Genomic DNA, 17372 nt, shown 5'->3' with positions numbered 1-17372 from the left:
AAAATTAAGGTACAAGACCATCCCAGTTATTTGAGGTTCTAGCTTTCTGTTTAACTAGAAATCTTTATTATATGTACTAATATAGAATTCCACCTTCCAAAATGTTTATGTAATCTTTTGATCGGAAGAAAATTTAAAACTCCTTAATTCATCATCCATTGATCACCACTTAATATTTTGTTATAAGCTTCCAGAATTGTTGCCTTCAATATTGATGTTTCCATGGTTTTACAGTTGGCATTGTTTTCCTACTTTATCTATCAGTGCCTCTTAAATTTTAGTATACAAATAATGCCCTGGGAAATTAAACATAGATTCCTGGCTATGGACTCATTAAGTGTGGGGTTAGGTATAAAAATCCATTATAAACAAGCCTACTAAGTAGATTACTCAGAAACATTGCTAAATACATTTATTTAATAAAAGCAGTCATTTCAAAAACCACCTAAACAGTAAAGACTTTATCTACAATTCTAGACTGTATTTCTAAATGCCTGCTTATCACTTTCTATACAATCTAAGATCGTCCACAGCTGAACTTATGGTTTTTCCCACTGCCTTGATGAGTGGGCACCAACATTCATGTAATTACCTAGCCAGAGATTTGAGAGTCATACTTTACTCTTCCATCTCTTTTATGTCTATTTTTAGTCATATCATTCCTCTTCCCAAATATCTCTCAGCCTCTGCCCACCTTCCCTCGCTCTTCCCATTCTCACTTAAATTCAGGCTCTTGTTATTTTTCATCTAAATTATTAACACCAGAGTCCAACTACCAGAGTACTACCAGTAGGGTGTCCTTTAAAAATGTCAATTGGATTATATCACTTCCCTGCTGAAAACTCTTCATTGACTCTTCACAAATTTAAAACCATCCAATTTTTTTAGTAGACTTTGTGATACAGGCTTCTGTACCTAGACTGCAAGTCCCTCCAGTTCTTGACCTGACCTGCTCCAACTTGTTCTTAAAAATCTAGGGAACCTGTTCTGAGTACGTCTTCCCAAGTCTCCATTGGGATCCTTCCTTTTCATTCCCTTTGTATTCTGTGCATATATGATTCACACTTAGATTGTAATATTACAGTTTATTTATTAGATTTTCCTCTATCAACCTGGGAGCTCCTTAAGGGCAGGTTTTAATGTTTTGTTTCTTTCCACAATACCTAACATATATTGATCTTTCAGAAAATAGTTGAGGGATGAATAAATAAGAAACCTGAAATGTTATTTACAAATTTTTTTTAAAAAAATACCTTTATGTTATAAAGTTATATTTCTTCATTGTCATCTTTATAAACTTCAAAGTAAATTTGGGGCCTCCAAGTAAAATTTAAAAATTCAGAATAGCTTTTAAAATCATAATTTAAAGACAATGTTTTCTTTTTAGCTAATAATAATCCTTAATAATCAAAATACAAAAATTTCTACAGGAATACAAAATACCTTAATTTGTGTTGCTTCAGGGTGAGGTTCTAACTAACTGAATTTTAAGAATTATATTAGCCATACAAAGTTCATCCTCTTGAGTTTCTCTCAGTAATAAAAGTAACATATAATTGAGTATTACCTCATGAGAAGATAAATAAAATTTATGAAATACGAGACCAATTCTAATTTACTTGTGCTCAGAATAAACTTATTGAAGTATCATTTTTAACTTGTTTGAGAGTGCATCAAAACTATGGACAATTAAACATTGGTGGTCCACATCTCAGTATCTCTTTTCCTAGGAAATGTTGTCTTTTCCCAAGACCTTCATAAGCATAAATTTCTCCCCCTGGATTATATCTTTCTTTTGTGCTCCATACCTTATGTATAACTGTCTTTTTTTAAATAGGGATTTTATTTTTTTAAAAATTACCTAAAATAATTCACTCATTCCTTTACATAAATGACTCATAATGAGTTTAAATTGGAAAGCATATTAAAACATTTCAGATTTTACTCTAGAAACAAGTCAGGAAGAGATGACTGCATTGAAGATACTGACAAGATGTTGAAATGGAACTTTGTTAAAACTGTCTTTTTGAAAACCCCTCCATCATATCTCAAAAACACCTTAAACTAATCATATCATATCTAAAACTAAAATCAAGCTCTTCCAACTGCACCTGGTTCTCTGATATTCCCTATGTCTATAGAAGCACCAGCCAACCAACTGGGTATTCAAGATAGAAACCTGGGACACCAAATTTGACATTTCCCCTCCCTTAGACTCTGCATCCTGTCATTACCAAATTGTCAGTTTCACTCCCCAGTCCTAAGCTTTTTCCTTTATTTCTAGTACCACCACTTCACTCTGTTCTCTCTCACTTATACAATAGCCACTTCTGAGTGAACTTATGCCCTGTCCAATTTTTTTCTATACTTTGGTCAATTTTCATATCTAAATTATAGCAACTTATTCTTTCTGTCCCTATTCCCATCTTCTCAATGACTTTCTGTCACTACTAAACTGAAGGTAGAGGTATTTGTAAAAAGTCTGCATGACTGAGCCCTTGTCAGTTTGTTGAGCTTCATCTCACACAATGTTTCCCTCTGGTCTCCTTGCTTCAGCTACAGTGACCTTTTTAATTTCACAAGGCAACTACCTTCTGCCACAAGGCTTTTGAATATGTTGTTTTCTTCTGTCTAGAATGTCTCTCCTTCCCTTTTCATCTGGTTAACTACCACTTATCATTTAGATCGCTAATCCATGCCATTTCTCCCAGATCATCCTCTCTTACCTCCCTGAGCTGAGGTTTTCTAGCTCTTCTTTATGTGCTGACAGAGGTGATTTGTATAGGTGTGGACGTGTATAAGACATTATTTTATTAATGTCTTTCTTCTTACTAACTGGAAGTACCATGAAGATAGGGATTGCATCTGGTCTTTTCTACTGTTCTCTCTTCACTGTGTGATATAGAACATGACACCTAGAAAACATTCACAGTATACTTGCCGAATGACCAATGTGATAGAATCAAGGGAGAAATTGAGCTGAAAAATATTCATAGTAGGTAGGACTAAAATTTAGCATATTTAATCTGCATTTATACATTACAGTGGTTTTTTTTTTTTTTTCTCTTTTAAAAAATGACATAGAGGTTTGGGTTGTGTCTCAGTTGTAGACTGCTTGCCTAGCATGTGTGAGGCACTGGGTTCAATTCTCAACTCTACATATAAATAAATAAAATAAAGATCCATCAACAACTAAAAACAAAATATTTTTTAAAAAGTTAATATAATGGGGCTGGAGCTATAGCTCAGTGGTAGGGCACTTGCCTAGCACATGTGAAGCACCAGGTTCGATCCTCAGCACTGCATAAAAATAGATGAATAAAATAAAGGTATTGTGTCCATCTACAACTAAAAAAATATTTTTAAAAAATTGCTCCTTTTAAAAAAAGTTACATAATGGATTTGTCTGTGTGTGTGTGTGTGTGTGTGTAGTACTGGGGATTACACCCAACTGATCTATATCCTTACCCCTTTTTATTTTTTTAGTTTGTCTTATTTTTGAGACAGAGTCTCACTAAGCTGCTACGGCTGACCTTGAATTTGATTATGGTGTGCACCAGTGCACCCGGCTTATAATAAAAATTTTATGAGAAATTATATTGTCCTAAGAAAATTGTTTTTTCTTTATATGCCTCAATTTGATATTATTTAATATATTTTACATGATATCAATTCATTTTTTAAATTCATTTTTATTGTAAACAAATGGTATGCATCTTGTTTCTCTGTTTGTACATGAAGTAGAGGCATACCATTTGTGTAATCATACATTTACCTAGGGTAATAATTTTTGATTCATTCTAGTTTCCCCACCACCACCCCTCCCACCTTTCTTATCCCTCTATAGAGTGCCTCCTTCCTCCATTCTTGTCCCCTTCCCACCCCCTATATGTGTTATCATCCGCTTATCAGTGAGATCATTCGTCCTTTGGTTTTTTGAGATTGGCTTATCTCACTTAGCATACTCTCCAACTGCCATGTTTGCATATTCTGCAAATGCCATAATTTTATTATTCTTTATGGCTGAGTAATATTCCATGGTGTGTGTATATATATACACACACACAGCACAGTTTCTTTTATCCATTCATGGTGTGTGTATATATATACACACACACAGCACAGTTTCTTTTATCCATTCATCAATTGAGGGGCATCTAGGTTGGTTCCACAATCTGGGTATTGTGAAATCAATTCATTTTTATTACAGTTTTCTCAGTACATGGTAAATGTTCTTCAATACTTGTTTATAACTATTACCAACTTTAATGGCAATATATAAGAAAATTGTATAAACCTACTAATTAAATTTGGGAGACAACATGTACTCTTGAAATAGTTTGTGATCACTTTATTCCGAAGAGAAGTTTTTAATGGGTAATAAGTACTTAATGGTACCATTATTGATTTCTTTCTGTGTTGCAATCCCAATTCTAAATGCTTTACTAAACATTGAGAGTGAAAGAATTACAAAGTGGCTATAATTTTCTTGAATTTTGCTGAAGTCCGTATAGTTAAATAAGTAGCACATCTGGAATTTGAACCCAGGACAGCCTGAATCAAAGGGATTATCTTTGTACAGTGCACCATTGCTAACATTTTGAATGGCAGCATTGAGAAAATCTGAGTAACTATGTGGGGTGGGGAGTGTACTCCAGATATATGTATAGTGACAGATAGATGATAGAAAATGACTTAACAAAAAGAGTTGTTTCCTGATTTAGGTGTGAGGACATAGTTCTGACAATATAATTTTCAAGTAGTAAAATAATAAATTAATCAGAGAAAAAATAAAATAATGAAAAATGAACTTACTTGCAGTTGTTTTCACAGTAAAAGTGACTTTTTTCTGTTTTGATTAATTTTATATGATTGTATAAGTAATATATCATCTGTGTAAATAAAAATTGAATGGGACACAGGGAAATGAACATTGTTTTTTCATACTAATATGTTTACATATAGTGTCTTATGCTTTTTAGAATTAATACATGATATAAAGCTTTCCGTATCAGTAAATATATGGCCCCATAATCTTCCAATCATAAAAATACTCAACTCTATTGCTCTTTATCTGTACCATTGTTTTCTTTTTCGCCTTTGTAAATACTGCCTTAAAACATCTCTGTACACCTTTCGATTTACTGAATTAGGATAAATTCTTACAAGTGAAACTACAATTCAAAGAATATACTCTTCCAAACTCTGCAATTCTTAATTATAAGGGAAGGTCTGACTTATAATATAAATTTTTATAAAGGAATTATATTGTCCTAAGGAAATTATTTTTTTCTTTATATGCCTCACAGTTTGATAATATTTAATATATATTATTTGATACCAGTTCATTTTTATTACAGTTTTCACAGTACATCATAAACATTTTTCAATAGTTTATAACTACTACCACCTTTAATGGCAGCATATTAAGAAAATAACATGTTTTGAATATTTGTATTTCTTATGTGATGTTTCATTTATATCTCTTGTACTGTTTTTTCTGGTAGGATCAAAAATTGTGTTGTATTTTCATTATCATTCTTTTGAAAGTGTTTAAATGTCCCCTTTTTTTGACTCATCTGTTATTTAGAAGGATATAGTCTAATTTCTAAATATTTGAGATTTTTCTGGATATCCTATTAATTGTTTCCACTTTTATCCACCAAGATTTCATTCTTTTCTTTGTTGTGACTTGTTTAATGACCTAACGTCGCTGGCTCTTTGCGGTACAAAATCCGTGGATATTTGTCACCGCTTGCAGCAACAACTTGCACGGGTCTTATGGGTGGTGGAGTGGAAATTGAGGCACTTCTATCTTTCTCTTTGGTGCACTGCTTTCTTGCTTGTTTATAGAGGATAGAGGAAATGAGGTTTACTTGCTTTGAGAGGAGAGAGAGACTTTGCTTATCAGGGAGAAAGAGAGACTTTGCTTAAGAGAGACTTTGAGAGGACAGGCTTTGCTTAGAGCTTAGAGGAAGAGACTTGCTACACCTTAAAGTCCTGCATCCTGTGAACTAAGGGTACGTCCACCCAAGGTGCCCTAGTGATGCGTCTCAGTTCTCCGTTCCGCGATCTGCCTTCCGCCACTGCCCCTACTCGCTGCTGTGCTGCTTTTCCCTACTAGCTGCCGTCGTGCGTTTCCTAGCTGCTTTCGTGTTTGTGTCTTCTTCTACTGCTTTTCTGCTAATGGCTGCTGTGGCATGTTTTTCCCTCTGGCTGCTGCCACGCGTGTGTCTTCTTCTACTGCTTTTCTGCTAATGGCTGCTGTGTCTCTGTCTGGCTCCGCCTACACTTATATCACCTCCAGGAGGCGGAGAGCAGGGCCACGCCTCTTACGCAAAGATTAGGCGAGACCCTCGGAGCAGGCAATTAGTGCTGGAGAACACATGCGCATACATTGTGTGCGTGGAGGAGAAAATCACCTGAGTGTGCTTATGTCAATTAACCTCCTCCCTGCCGATGTGATCAGGCGCCATCCTGGCACCGGCAACATAACACAGCTCCCAACAACCTAACATGTGGTCTATCTTTTTTTAAAATTATTTTTATTTAGCTTTTAATTTTTTTACAGACTGCATTTTGATTCATTGTACACAAATGGGGTACATAATTTCGTTTATGGTTGTACACAATGCAGATTCATACCATTCGTGTAATCATACCTGTACACAGGGCAATGATGTCTGTCTTATTCCACCATTTTTCATACACCCCTTCTTCTCATTTTTTCTACATATTCTAAAGTTCCCCCATTATTCTCTCATTCCCCACCCCCACCCCCATTATATATCATGCTCCATTTATCAGGGAAAACATTCGGCCTTTGGTTTTTTGGGCTTGGCTTATTTCACTTAGCATGATATTCTCCAATTCCATCCATTTATTTGCAAATGCCATAATATTTTTCTTCTTTATGGCTGAATAGTATTTCATTGTGTATATATACCAGAGTTTCTTTATCCATTCATCTGTTGAAGGGCATCTAGGTTGATTGTGGAACAACATATGGCCTATCTTGATGATTATACAATGTTACTTGAAAAGAATGTATTTTGCAATTGTTCAGTGTAGAGTTCTCTTAACATCATTGTGTTGTGTAAATTTTCAGTGTCATTACTAATTTTTATTATCTAGTTCTGTTGATAACAAAAGGATATTAACATTTCCATTTATGAATGTGGATTTGTATGTATGTTCTTTTTTTTAAAAAAAGAATTTTACCTTTATTTTTTATTTATTGATTTTTATGTGATGCTAAAGATCAAACCCAGGGCCTCACCCACGCTAGGTAAGCACTCTACAACTAAGCTACAACCACAGCCCCTGTATAAATATTATTAATGTTATCAAGTTCTTAGTATATTTTCAATCTGTGATCCCAATCTCATAAGCATTTTTTATTGTCTGACTTTTTTTCTTCTTATGAAATGTCCTTATTCATTTTTTATCTGAAATTCATACATAGTTTCAGTTTTCTTATATTATTTGCATGTCTTATAGATTGAGTCTTGTTGTTTTGATCTCTTCTAATTCCCTGTACCTTTTCATTGGACTATTTAGTTCATTTACATTCAATGAAATTATTACTATGGTTGGATTTAGGTCTGTCATTTCACAATATGTATTTTTTTTCTCTCTCTCTCTCCCTTTTTTTTTTTTTTTTTTTGTTCCTCTGTTCCTTTTTCCCCTGATGTCTTTTGAATTAATTGAATGATTTTAGAATTTGATTTTAATTATCTCTTGGGGTTTTTTTTCGCATCTTTTAAAAAATGCTTGCTCTCTGATCTGCTGTATATGTATGTTCTTATCTTTTTACAGTGGATATTTAGTGTTAATGTGATACTAGTACACATAAAATATAAGAATCTTGGACTAACATGGGTCTATTGTTCCCTCTTTTATGTTATGAATATCATATTATGTGCATCATAAATTTCATAACTGTTAAAATGTTTGCTTCAAACAGTCATAGTTTAGATAAGCTTTTTCTTTCCTTCTGTTCTTTAGATTGGATCATTTCTATTGATCTGTCATCTATTTCACCAGATTTTCTCTTTAATCTTTTTTTTTTTATCTCTAATCTGAAGTTGATTCAATGATGTTTTTCTCCAGATACTGTTTTTTTCAGTTCTAAAATTCCCATTTGGTCCTTTTTCTTTATCAAGTTTTCCTTGGTGATTTTTACACATTTTATTCTTTTTTTGTTTTTTGTTTTTCTTTGTGGTGCTGGGAATCGAACCCAGGGCCTTGTGCTTGCAAGGCAAGCACTTTGCCGACTGAGCTATCTCCCCAGCCCCCACATTTTATTCTTTATGACCTTCAGCAAAAAGTTATTTAAGTTCTTGACAGTCATTATTCTAACATATGAATCACATAACCTCAGGGTTGATCTCCATTGATTGCATTTTCTTAATTTTCCTCTTTTTCCATATATCTAGTAATTTGGGCTTGCTGAGGTGTAGCTGAATGGTAGAGCACTAGCATGTACAAGCCCTGGGTTTGATCTCCAACACTACAGAAAATCAAACCAACAAAACGATAATATTGACCATTAGTGGAGGAGTGTGGCTCTGTGATACAGTGCTTGCCTTGCAGGCACAAGGTCCTAGGTTCCATCTCTAAAACTATACACACTCAAAGAAAATCCAAAGATATATTGTAGAAATTCTCAATTCTGTTGATGTTTGTTTGTTAATATTCCCATTTTCTTTGCAGTAGGCATCAGCTGAGTCTTTGTTGACTTGTTTTAACCTTTTAGAATCTGTCTCACACAAGCATAAATCAGAGATTTGGGGAGTCTACACCCAACATATCTGTGACTTTTTCTAGAATACTGCCCCTCCTTTTCTAGATGCTCTGGTGACTCTGAATCTAATCTCATTTCTTCAGCTAATGAAATTTCAGGTTATCAATCCTGTGCTGAATGGAGTCTTCCCACAGGCGAAAATTTAAAACACTCATACAGTGCTTTTTCAGTTTGGCCAAGTGTCAACTCCACTTCAATTTCACCTGTTTTTGCCTGTTTACTACTGTCTTTAGACAGTTGTGATTGGTATTTGATCTAGCATTTATCATTGTTATTGTAGGAGGTTGGTCTGATAAGAAGGAACTACTTTACTCTTACCAGAAATGCAACAGTGCTTATTAGATTGAAAGTATTCCTCATGTTTTTAAAGGATTATAAGGAAGACAATTATATCATTTTTAAGTCATGGTAATTCTGCCCCCTCCTTTTCTTTATCTTTTATTTGGTTTAACTATATTGGATAGCTTTCCTTTGTAACCCCTGGTATTATTGATGCTTACCACTTTCTTGGTTTAAGTCAAAATTCATTTGCTAATATGTTTTTTTACTTCATGGCAAGCAGTGAACTTTGAGAAAACCAAATGGTGAAATTGTCTAGAGCTCAGAATTGTTTGGGTAGGAAATAGGGTCTTGTATCAGTGAATAGATGATAATTGAAATCCTGAGAATGCCTGTGGTATTTTAAATTAAGAAATAGTCTGAGCCAGATGCAATGACGCATTCCTGTAATCCCAATGGCTTGGGAGGCTGAGGTAGGAGGATCACAAGTTCAAAGCCAGCCTCAGCAACATAGGAAGGCCCTAAGAAACTTCTTAGCAGGACCCTATCTCTAAAATAAAATATTAAAAAATGGCTGGGGATGTGGCTGAGTGGGTAAGCGTTCCTGGTTTCAATCCCCAGTACCAAAACAAAACAAAAAACATCCAATAGGCTATTGGTTTGAATCAAATTTTCCTTCTCATATTTTTGAAGTATCTTTTTCTTGCTATTTAAAGGATTTCTTTTAAAAAATCAGGAATAATTTTTCAGTTTGACTTTTTCCATATCTTAAAAGAAATGATAATACTATGTTTATCCTTTGATATATTGGTATCACAAATTATCTTTCATAACACTCAACTATTTTCATATTTGAAGGTTAAGACATTTGATCTTGGGGTTTATGTCTTGTTCTATTTTGTTTTCTAATATTTAACTTGGATTTTGGCATTATAATATGGCAAATACTCTTAATTACCATCAGTTTAACTTGACTTTATTAAGTAAGGATTCTTTTTGTCAAGTAGATTAACATTGTTCTTGGCTAGGAGACTTTTTTTCAAAATTCTCCTGCAATAGACTTGAATTGTGTGCTTACCAAGCTTTGGTTACCAAACCTGATTATTCTAGTTGTCTTACTGTGATTGCATAATATAATGAATCATACTGATAAAACATTAGTTAAAAATAATTACTTTTCTGGTGGGATGTGGTGGCGCACACTTGTAATCCCAGTGGCTCGGGACACTGAGGCAGGAGGATCACAACTTCAAAGACAGCCTTAACAGAAGCGAGGCCCTAAGCAACTCAGTGAGACCCTGTCTCTAAATAAAATACAAAATATGGCTAAGGGTGTGGTTTAGTGGTTGTGTGTCCCTGATCCCCACTATCTCCCAAAATAATTATTTTTCTGGAATCAAAATTGAATACTTTGGAAAACCTTGATAAAGCCAAGTTACTTTTTAAATTGCTCTATGTGTGAGTGAAATAAGTGAAAAAGGAGATCATAAGAATCTTTACATTCATATTACTACCTGAATGTATTTTAAATCTCACTGTAAAGAAATCATCCTGAGAAATTGTATATGTGTTCTGTGGGGTAGTTTAGGCAAGAAATAGGAAATAAAAGCAGAATGAAAGTCAAAAATCCTTGGCCCTTAGGGGCTGGGGAGATAGCTCAGTCTGTAGAGTGCTTGCCTTGCAAGCCCAAGGCCCTGGGTTCGATCCCCAGCACCACAAAAAAAAAAAAAAAAAGAAGTTTGAGATATGTGTATATAATTATTTTTGTAATTCTACATTTTAACTGACCAATTATGCTTGTTGATACTGTCAAAAAGAAAACTTGTTTTACGTAAAATTGAGTTTTGGCATTGTGGGTTTTTATAACAGCTTTTTAAAATTTTGGAAAATTTTGCTTACACCTTGTATTTTTTAAAGAAATAATTACTGTATTTCTAAGTTTCTTCCATAGTTATTAGTCTGTTTAGGTTTAATACCTCTTCATGCAGTCTTCAATTTTAGCTATTTGCAGTTTCCTAGAATCAGCTTCATTCAGATTTTAATAATATTGGAATATAATTTTATATTCATTTATTTATTCAACAGATTTTTATTGAATACATACTTTGCTCTAGAACCTGGATTGAGCAAAATAGATTTGCAATTTTGTTACCAGCTCTGCCCTTCTATAAGTTTACAGTTTGAAAAACCCTATATTTTCCTGCAGTTCTTTGCATTTTCTCTCAAATTATCACTCTATTTCATTTGCAGTTGAAATGTGTATATACTGAATTTTTCTTGACTACAACAGTATTGGCTTAGCTTTTTTTATTTTTCAGTTCATAGGGATTTTGTCTACTATTTAAATGTTCTCTTTGCTTGTGTTTCAAAAGATCTCACAAAGAACACCAATTTGGTCTCATTCTCTTTACGTGGCCACTGATTTTTTTTTTTTAATTATAACTGTTTTGTCCCAAGAAGTCTTTTATGCTAATCTTGATACTTACTAATGTTCATATTAATATTTTACTTGTTTTTTCTCATATACCTCCTTGAAAAGCTCCTTATTTTATTTGTTAAATGTTCTGTTTGATTTTCACATGCTATTTTTCTTTGTCACAGCCACACCTTTTCTGCAGCTGTCTCTTTACTCTCTGACCCTATGTCAGGGGCACTCCATTGGTTCCAGTGAAGAGAACTAGCCTTACCAGAAAATAAAACATACTGTAAGCCAGTATAATTAAGTCAATATGGCACCTGAACAAATCTAGACAAATAGACGATTGAAATGGAATAGCAAACCCAATTTACAATATTTGGAAATTTAATTTATAGTAAAGGTATTCTAGCTTAATAGGAAAACAGTTGATTAATAAATTAGGATAATATGACTGGCTGGACAGCTAGAATGAAATTAAGTTGGAGTATTAAAAAAACAAAGAAAATTTATATCAAGAATGGAGGGAAAACATAAAATCAATCTGTTAATCCTAGAAGTTGGTCTAGTAGACTTAATATGTAAATCTGAGGACTGACTTTCTAAGACAAGCAACCGAGAAGCTAAAGAAAATATAGGCTGAAGAATATTGACATTTTAAATTTTTGTAGTTAAATATGATGTGAACAATGTCAAGAAACAAAATTTTGATTTGGAAAAAATTATTAGTATTTATTATTTACAAAGAACTTTAAATTGAGAGGAAATTGGTAAATAACCCAGTAGAAAACTGATGAAAGGATATGAGTAGGTAATTCACAGAAGAGCAAAGGTTAATGGCTAACAAACACATGAAAAGATATTTGAATTCATTAATTGTCAGAAAAGTAAGTTAAAGTAAGTATCACTTCATAAATATCTAAAAGAACTTTAACATTACTGCAGAGGAAACTGGTTAAGTCCTTGGTTGTTTGCAGATAACAGGAATATGAGTGATTGACCCTATTCTAGGGAATTTATCCCAAAGAACTAGAAACATGAATATATACTTATACATGTGGACTGATATATAGTGCATTGTTATTTTGGCAAAAAACCAGCAAAACAGGAAATGCTTAAGTAAATCATGATACACAAATTGTTTCATAAGGCAAATTCAGTTATTTAAAGTGAATAAAATAATATTAAACTTACTTGGAGAGTTTTTAGAACATTGATTAGGTAGAAATGGACATAAAGTTTATTTTATTTTTATGTAAAATAATCTGAAAACCTTCATGTATTTATTTCTTTACATATAATAGCATGGAGAAAAACATGGAATGAGAGATATTTCATTGCTAAAATGGATTGACAGAGGGAAAGTAGAGAGAATAAGGAGAAACAAGTGCAAAAACAAAAGATCGTGCTCTAAAAATAGCACATATGATATACCATTTGTACCTTTTTTCATAACGTACATTGTTTTATAAAGTCTTTAATAAAATATTTTAAGAAACTCTTTGGGCAGATATAAATATAAAATGAATAAATGTTATAAAATTTCTAAAATATTTTTAAATGAGTGCAAAGATGTCAATTCTCCTAGCCTCTTTTAATTTTCCTTTTTAATTGCCTTAATATAAAAATTTTCAATATATTTTTAAAAGTATGTTTTAGTCCTCATATTATTCATAATTTATAAATTAAGAAAGGAAGATCCAAACAAGGCATTTTAATTAGATGTTTTGCCATCATTTATTTCTATATTTATTTTTTAAAAATTTTTAGTTGTAGATGGACACAACACCTTTATTTTATTTATTTATTTTTTTGTGGTGCTGTGGATCAAACCTAGTGCCTAAGGTGTACTAGGCGAGTGCTCTACCACTGAGCCACAAACCCAGCCCATTGCCATCATTTATGATTATATCTTTTAACCAAATTTTTAAGTTACTAGTCTGTTTTCAGTAGACTGTTTTAGACTTAAATTATGCCTCATTTTAACATAAGTTGTACTAATTAGTATTTTAAAATTTAGTCTATCATTCTTTAAAGAGATAATGCCATCTCTTTTCCTCACATTCTCCTTTAAACCTACTAGCCAAACTCTTATTTTAAAGGACAAGATAAAATTACTAGTAAAGGTTTTTTTAGCCTAGATAAACTGTGCTCCTCAGTATTATTTTATCTGTTCCTTAACACTGTTCCAAAGTAAGTTCATAACTTCCTCAACAGAGTTCTCTAGCTAAAGCCCTCATTTCTCTTCTGAGACTATGATCCCACATGCCTTGAGGTCACCATGAGTTGTTTGATAAGCCCTGAAATAATTCTGATAGTTAATTATAGCCTGGATTTATTGATGTTACCATCTGCCAGCCACTACTGTATTACATATATTACTTCAGTTAATGCTCATGAAACCAATAGGGTAGATAGTAATTAATCCCCATTAACATGTAAGAAACTTAGATACAAAGAGCTTAGGTGCCCACCACTTTCTTTTGAAATTGAAGACAGTTAATAAAAACAGACATGGAAGATTGATTTTTTTCCTAATATAACTACAAATCCCTATTGTTGCTAAAAAGAAAAAAAAAAAAAAAAAAAGAATATACCAGTCAGTATCACATCTTAAATATCAGCACACCATTCAAGTTTAAAGAAACCAGCATGAGGGGCTAGGGATGTGACTTAGTAATAGACTGTTTGCCTGCCATGCCTGAGGCTCTGGGTTCAATTCCCTGCACCAAAAAAAGAAAGAAACCATCATGATGTATCATATGATGCCATGAGAACTAAGAGTGGTCAGGTTTAAAAAGAAAGATTCTTACGAGAAAACCCAGGAGGATAGGAGGATAAAACATTTATTTCACATTCTTATCTCTAAAAATTTCTCCATAAATATCTATTCAAATAAAGGATTTTTATATATTAGAATAACTTTCTACTAATAAGACAAGGAGATTGCTAAATTTTGTGCCATATGTTTTAGTAGCAAAATTCTTAAATCTATTTTCTATGTACATATAAGTTTTCTACACAGGGAAAAAATTTTGGTTTCTACCTACAGTATTTGAAATATGCAGAATTTAGAGGACAGTCTATAGGACCACAAGAAAGTGAAATGTTGCATACAGGCCACGATCATAAAGTAATAACCTTTCAAAACTGATTCCATCTAGCACCTTTTCCTGAAATGCACTCGTGCAATTTTTTTCAGTTAGGTTTTTCTTCTCCTGTGTAATTTGACCCCTATTTTGTTTTTTATTTCCAGTGCCCTCAAACTAGGACTTCCGATGCAGAACTGTTGAAGTCTGGAAGTTGACTTCTGTGCTTTTGTACTTGTGTTTTCCTCAGCTGGAAATACACTTCCTCAAACCTCTTTGCATGTCTGAATCATACTTATCCTGTTAAACTGCCAAATACATTGACTTAATATGGTTGAAAAATTGTTGTGTAGAAAATTTCCATAGCCATTTGAATTTGAGCTGTAAAATTTTATACATTGAACATTTTGTTTATCTTTTTAATTTTTTTTTTTTTTTTTTTTTTTTTTTTGGTGAGGGACACCAGGAGAATTGCTGGCAATCAAACCCACAGCATTGTGCATACAAGACAAGGGCTCTACTATTGAACTGCATCCCCATTCCTTAAGCTCATCCTTTTAATATACTTGCAAAATAGTATGTGATAGTAGAAAGGACACAACTTTGGGATCACAGAAGAGTTGTCAAGTATCTATCCATGTGAGCATGGGCAACTTATTTAACTTCCCTGAGTCTTGGTTTCTTCATTAAATAATGATTGAAAAGTTTGCTGGGAGGGAAAAATTAAATAATATGTGTAATACACCTAGCAAAACGATTGGATATATTAATTTGTTTTTAAAGGGTTAGGTTTTTATGGCTCTGGACTTTATCATAATGTGTTTCACTTGGCCATCTTCTAAGTGTTCAGAGTGGAAAGACAATCTTTTTTTTTTTAGTTAAGCCATATTTGAGCTCACTTAAGATAAAATTTATACCTAATTTACTAAAACTTTCTTTATAACCCTTGGGAAGTTCCTTCTGCTCTAAATCTGTTTGTCAAGTGGTTTTTTAGTACCTAGTATTGGTATCAACATGCTTGTGGTGATAATCATTTTACAATTTTATGCTAATGAAACCAATTCCAAAAGTGCATATTGAAAGAGTAAAGAGGCTAAAAATTTAGTAAACTCTAAAAGTGATGTGTATCATCTTAGTAGAAATTAGGAGTTATTGTTGGATATTGGCACAGTTGTAAGCCACAATAGGTTATAAGAGAATTTAAATTCTGCTTTAAAATGTTAATAAATTTAACATAACTAGATAATCATTTACTGTTATTGCTTGTATATAAATATTACCTTTTATCCTTAGGTGACTGATACCTTTTTAATTTATCCACACTGTTCTTTCACTATTATGTAGCTTTTAAAACATTATTGTAGTTTCTGTGTTTTGAGAAATATCCATTCCATTTTTCTTAAAGACTGGGACAGGGAGAAATTACTTGAAGCTTGGATGTCTAACCCAGAGAACTGCTGCCAACGATCAGGTGTTCAAATGCCAACCCCACCACCAAGCGGGTATAATGCCTGGGACACACTCCCTTCTCCAAGAACTCCAAGGACTACACGTTCTTCTGTCACCAGTCCAGATGAAATAAGTTTATCTCCTGGAGATTTAGACACCAGTTTGGTATGGTTTAGTATTCGGTGTACTTCCCACAGCTTTGTTGTTAGTCTTTTAGTTTTTAAAGTATTTAATGTTATTCCATGAAATGTCTGGTTATGTTCTTGTAATTGAATCATTTTTTTTTTTTTTTGCGGTGCTGGGGATTGAACCAAGGGCCTTGTGCTTGGAAGGCAAGCACTCTACCAGCTGAGCTATTTCCCCAGCCCGTAATTGAATCCTATACCCTTCTTTAAAGGCTCAGTTATTTTTATGCTTTAGTAAATATCACAGAATATTTTCATGATCTGTAAACTATAGATCAAAGCATAATAGTTTGGAGAAACATCTACTCTTTTCATTTAAAAGCTTCAGATACTAAAATACTAAAAACAGTTTGTGATATGTACTTTAAACCAAAAATTCAAAAAGTATTTCTATGATTTCTTGAAAGCTACTAATTTTAAACATTTACAATATTTTGATGGTCATATATTTGTTTCAGCAAAGCCTCTGGAGTTTGTCATCCAGATGCATTTCCATTATAAATGTTTCCTCTTTATTAAGGTACAGTATTTTTAGATTAGCATACCATTGGTATGCTATATAGGAAATTTCGATGTTTCATGAATGGTTCAACCACTCAAAATTTGTGATTAACATAAAAGCACTCCTTGTTTTATTTAACCCATTTTGGAAAACAGAATCCTACTTTCTGTAATTCTCATCTATCACAAGATAAAAGTTTGCTTCTAGTAAGTCATTGTTGAGAAGATACATAGTTTTATAACAGGGTTCTTTGCTTAGAAAGCCTTAAATTGCTACTCTTAATATCCTGAGTTGCTGTGTTAAAAGCACAAAGATACTCTGGTTTTGTAGATTGTTCAGGTTAAGTGTAGGTTGAAGGACATGATATTGAAGTGGTTATTTTGCAGCATACAATTTGATCTTGGCCTGAATAGATTGTAATAATTTTTTCTTGCACTTCTTTTTTGAAATGCACAGATGCTGATTAATACATTAAATTAAGAGTTTGACTTTGGCATTAAAATATTTTATAATGAGATAAACAATAATTTATAATGAGATAGTCATTATATGTTATTCAAAGATAGGCATTCTAACTACCCTTATAACTTGAAAACACCTAATGTTAAAATTTACAATTAGCATACTAGTATTTTTGCCTTTAAAG

The 17372-nt window shown here is 32.9% G+C and overlaps 1 protein-coding gene across 6 annotated transcripts in view; it reads left to right on the top strand.

Moving 5' to 3' along the window:
• ANKIB1 (ankyrin repeat and IBR domain containing 1) overlaps positions 1–17372 on the top strand; it is a 161945-nt gene that overhangs the window by 78952 nt on the left and 65621 nt on the right. For 5 of the 6 annotated variants that reach the window (XM_079152082.1, XM_079152083.1, XM_079152084.1 and 2 more), the window contains one exon: positions 15996–16204. In XM_079152082.1, coding sequence (XP_079008208.1) covers positions 15996–16204 — 209 coding nt within the window. Of the gene's footprint in view, positions 1–15100; positions 15230–15995; positions 16205–17372 lie in introns of those variants that run through there. The other variant, XM_079152086.1, reaches the window with a different exon arrangement.

Source organism: Sciurus vulgaris, assembly GCF_902686455.1.
Source record: "Sciurus vulgaris genome assembly, chromosome: 8".
In the NCBI taxonomy this organism is placed as follows: Eukaryota; Metazoa; Chordata; class Mammalia; order Rodentia; family Sciuridae; genus Sciurus; species Sciurus vulgaris.
Note: the sequence above shows the minus strand (reverse complement) of the source record. Positions and strands in the feature narration are given on the sequence as shown.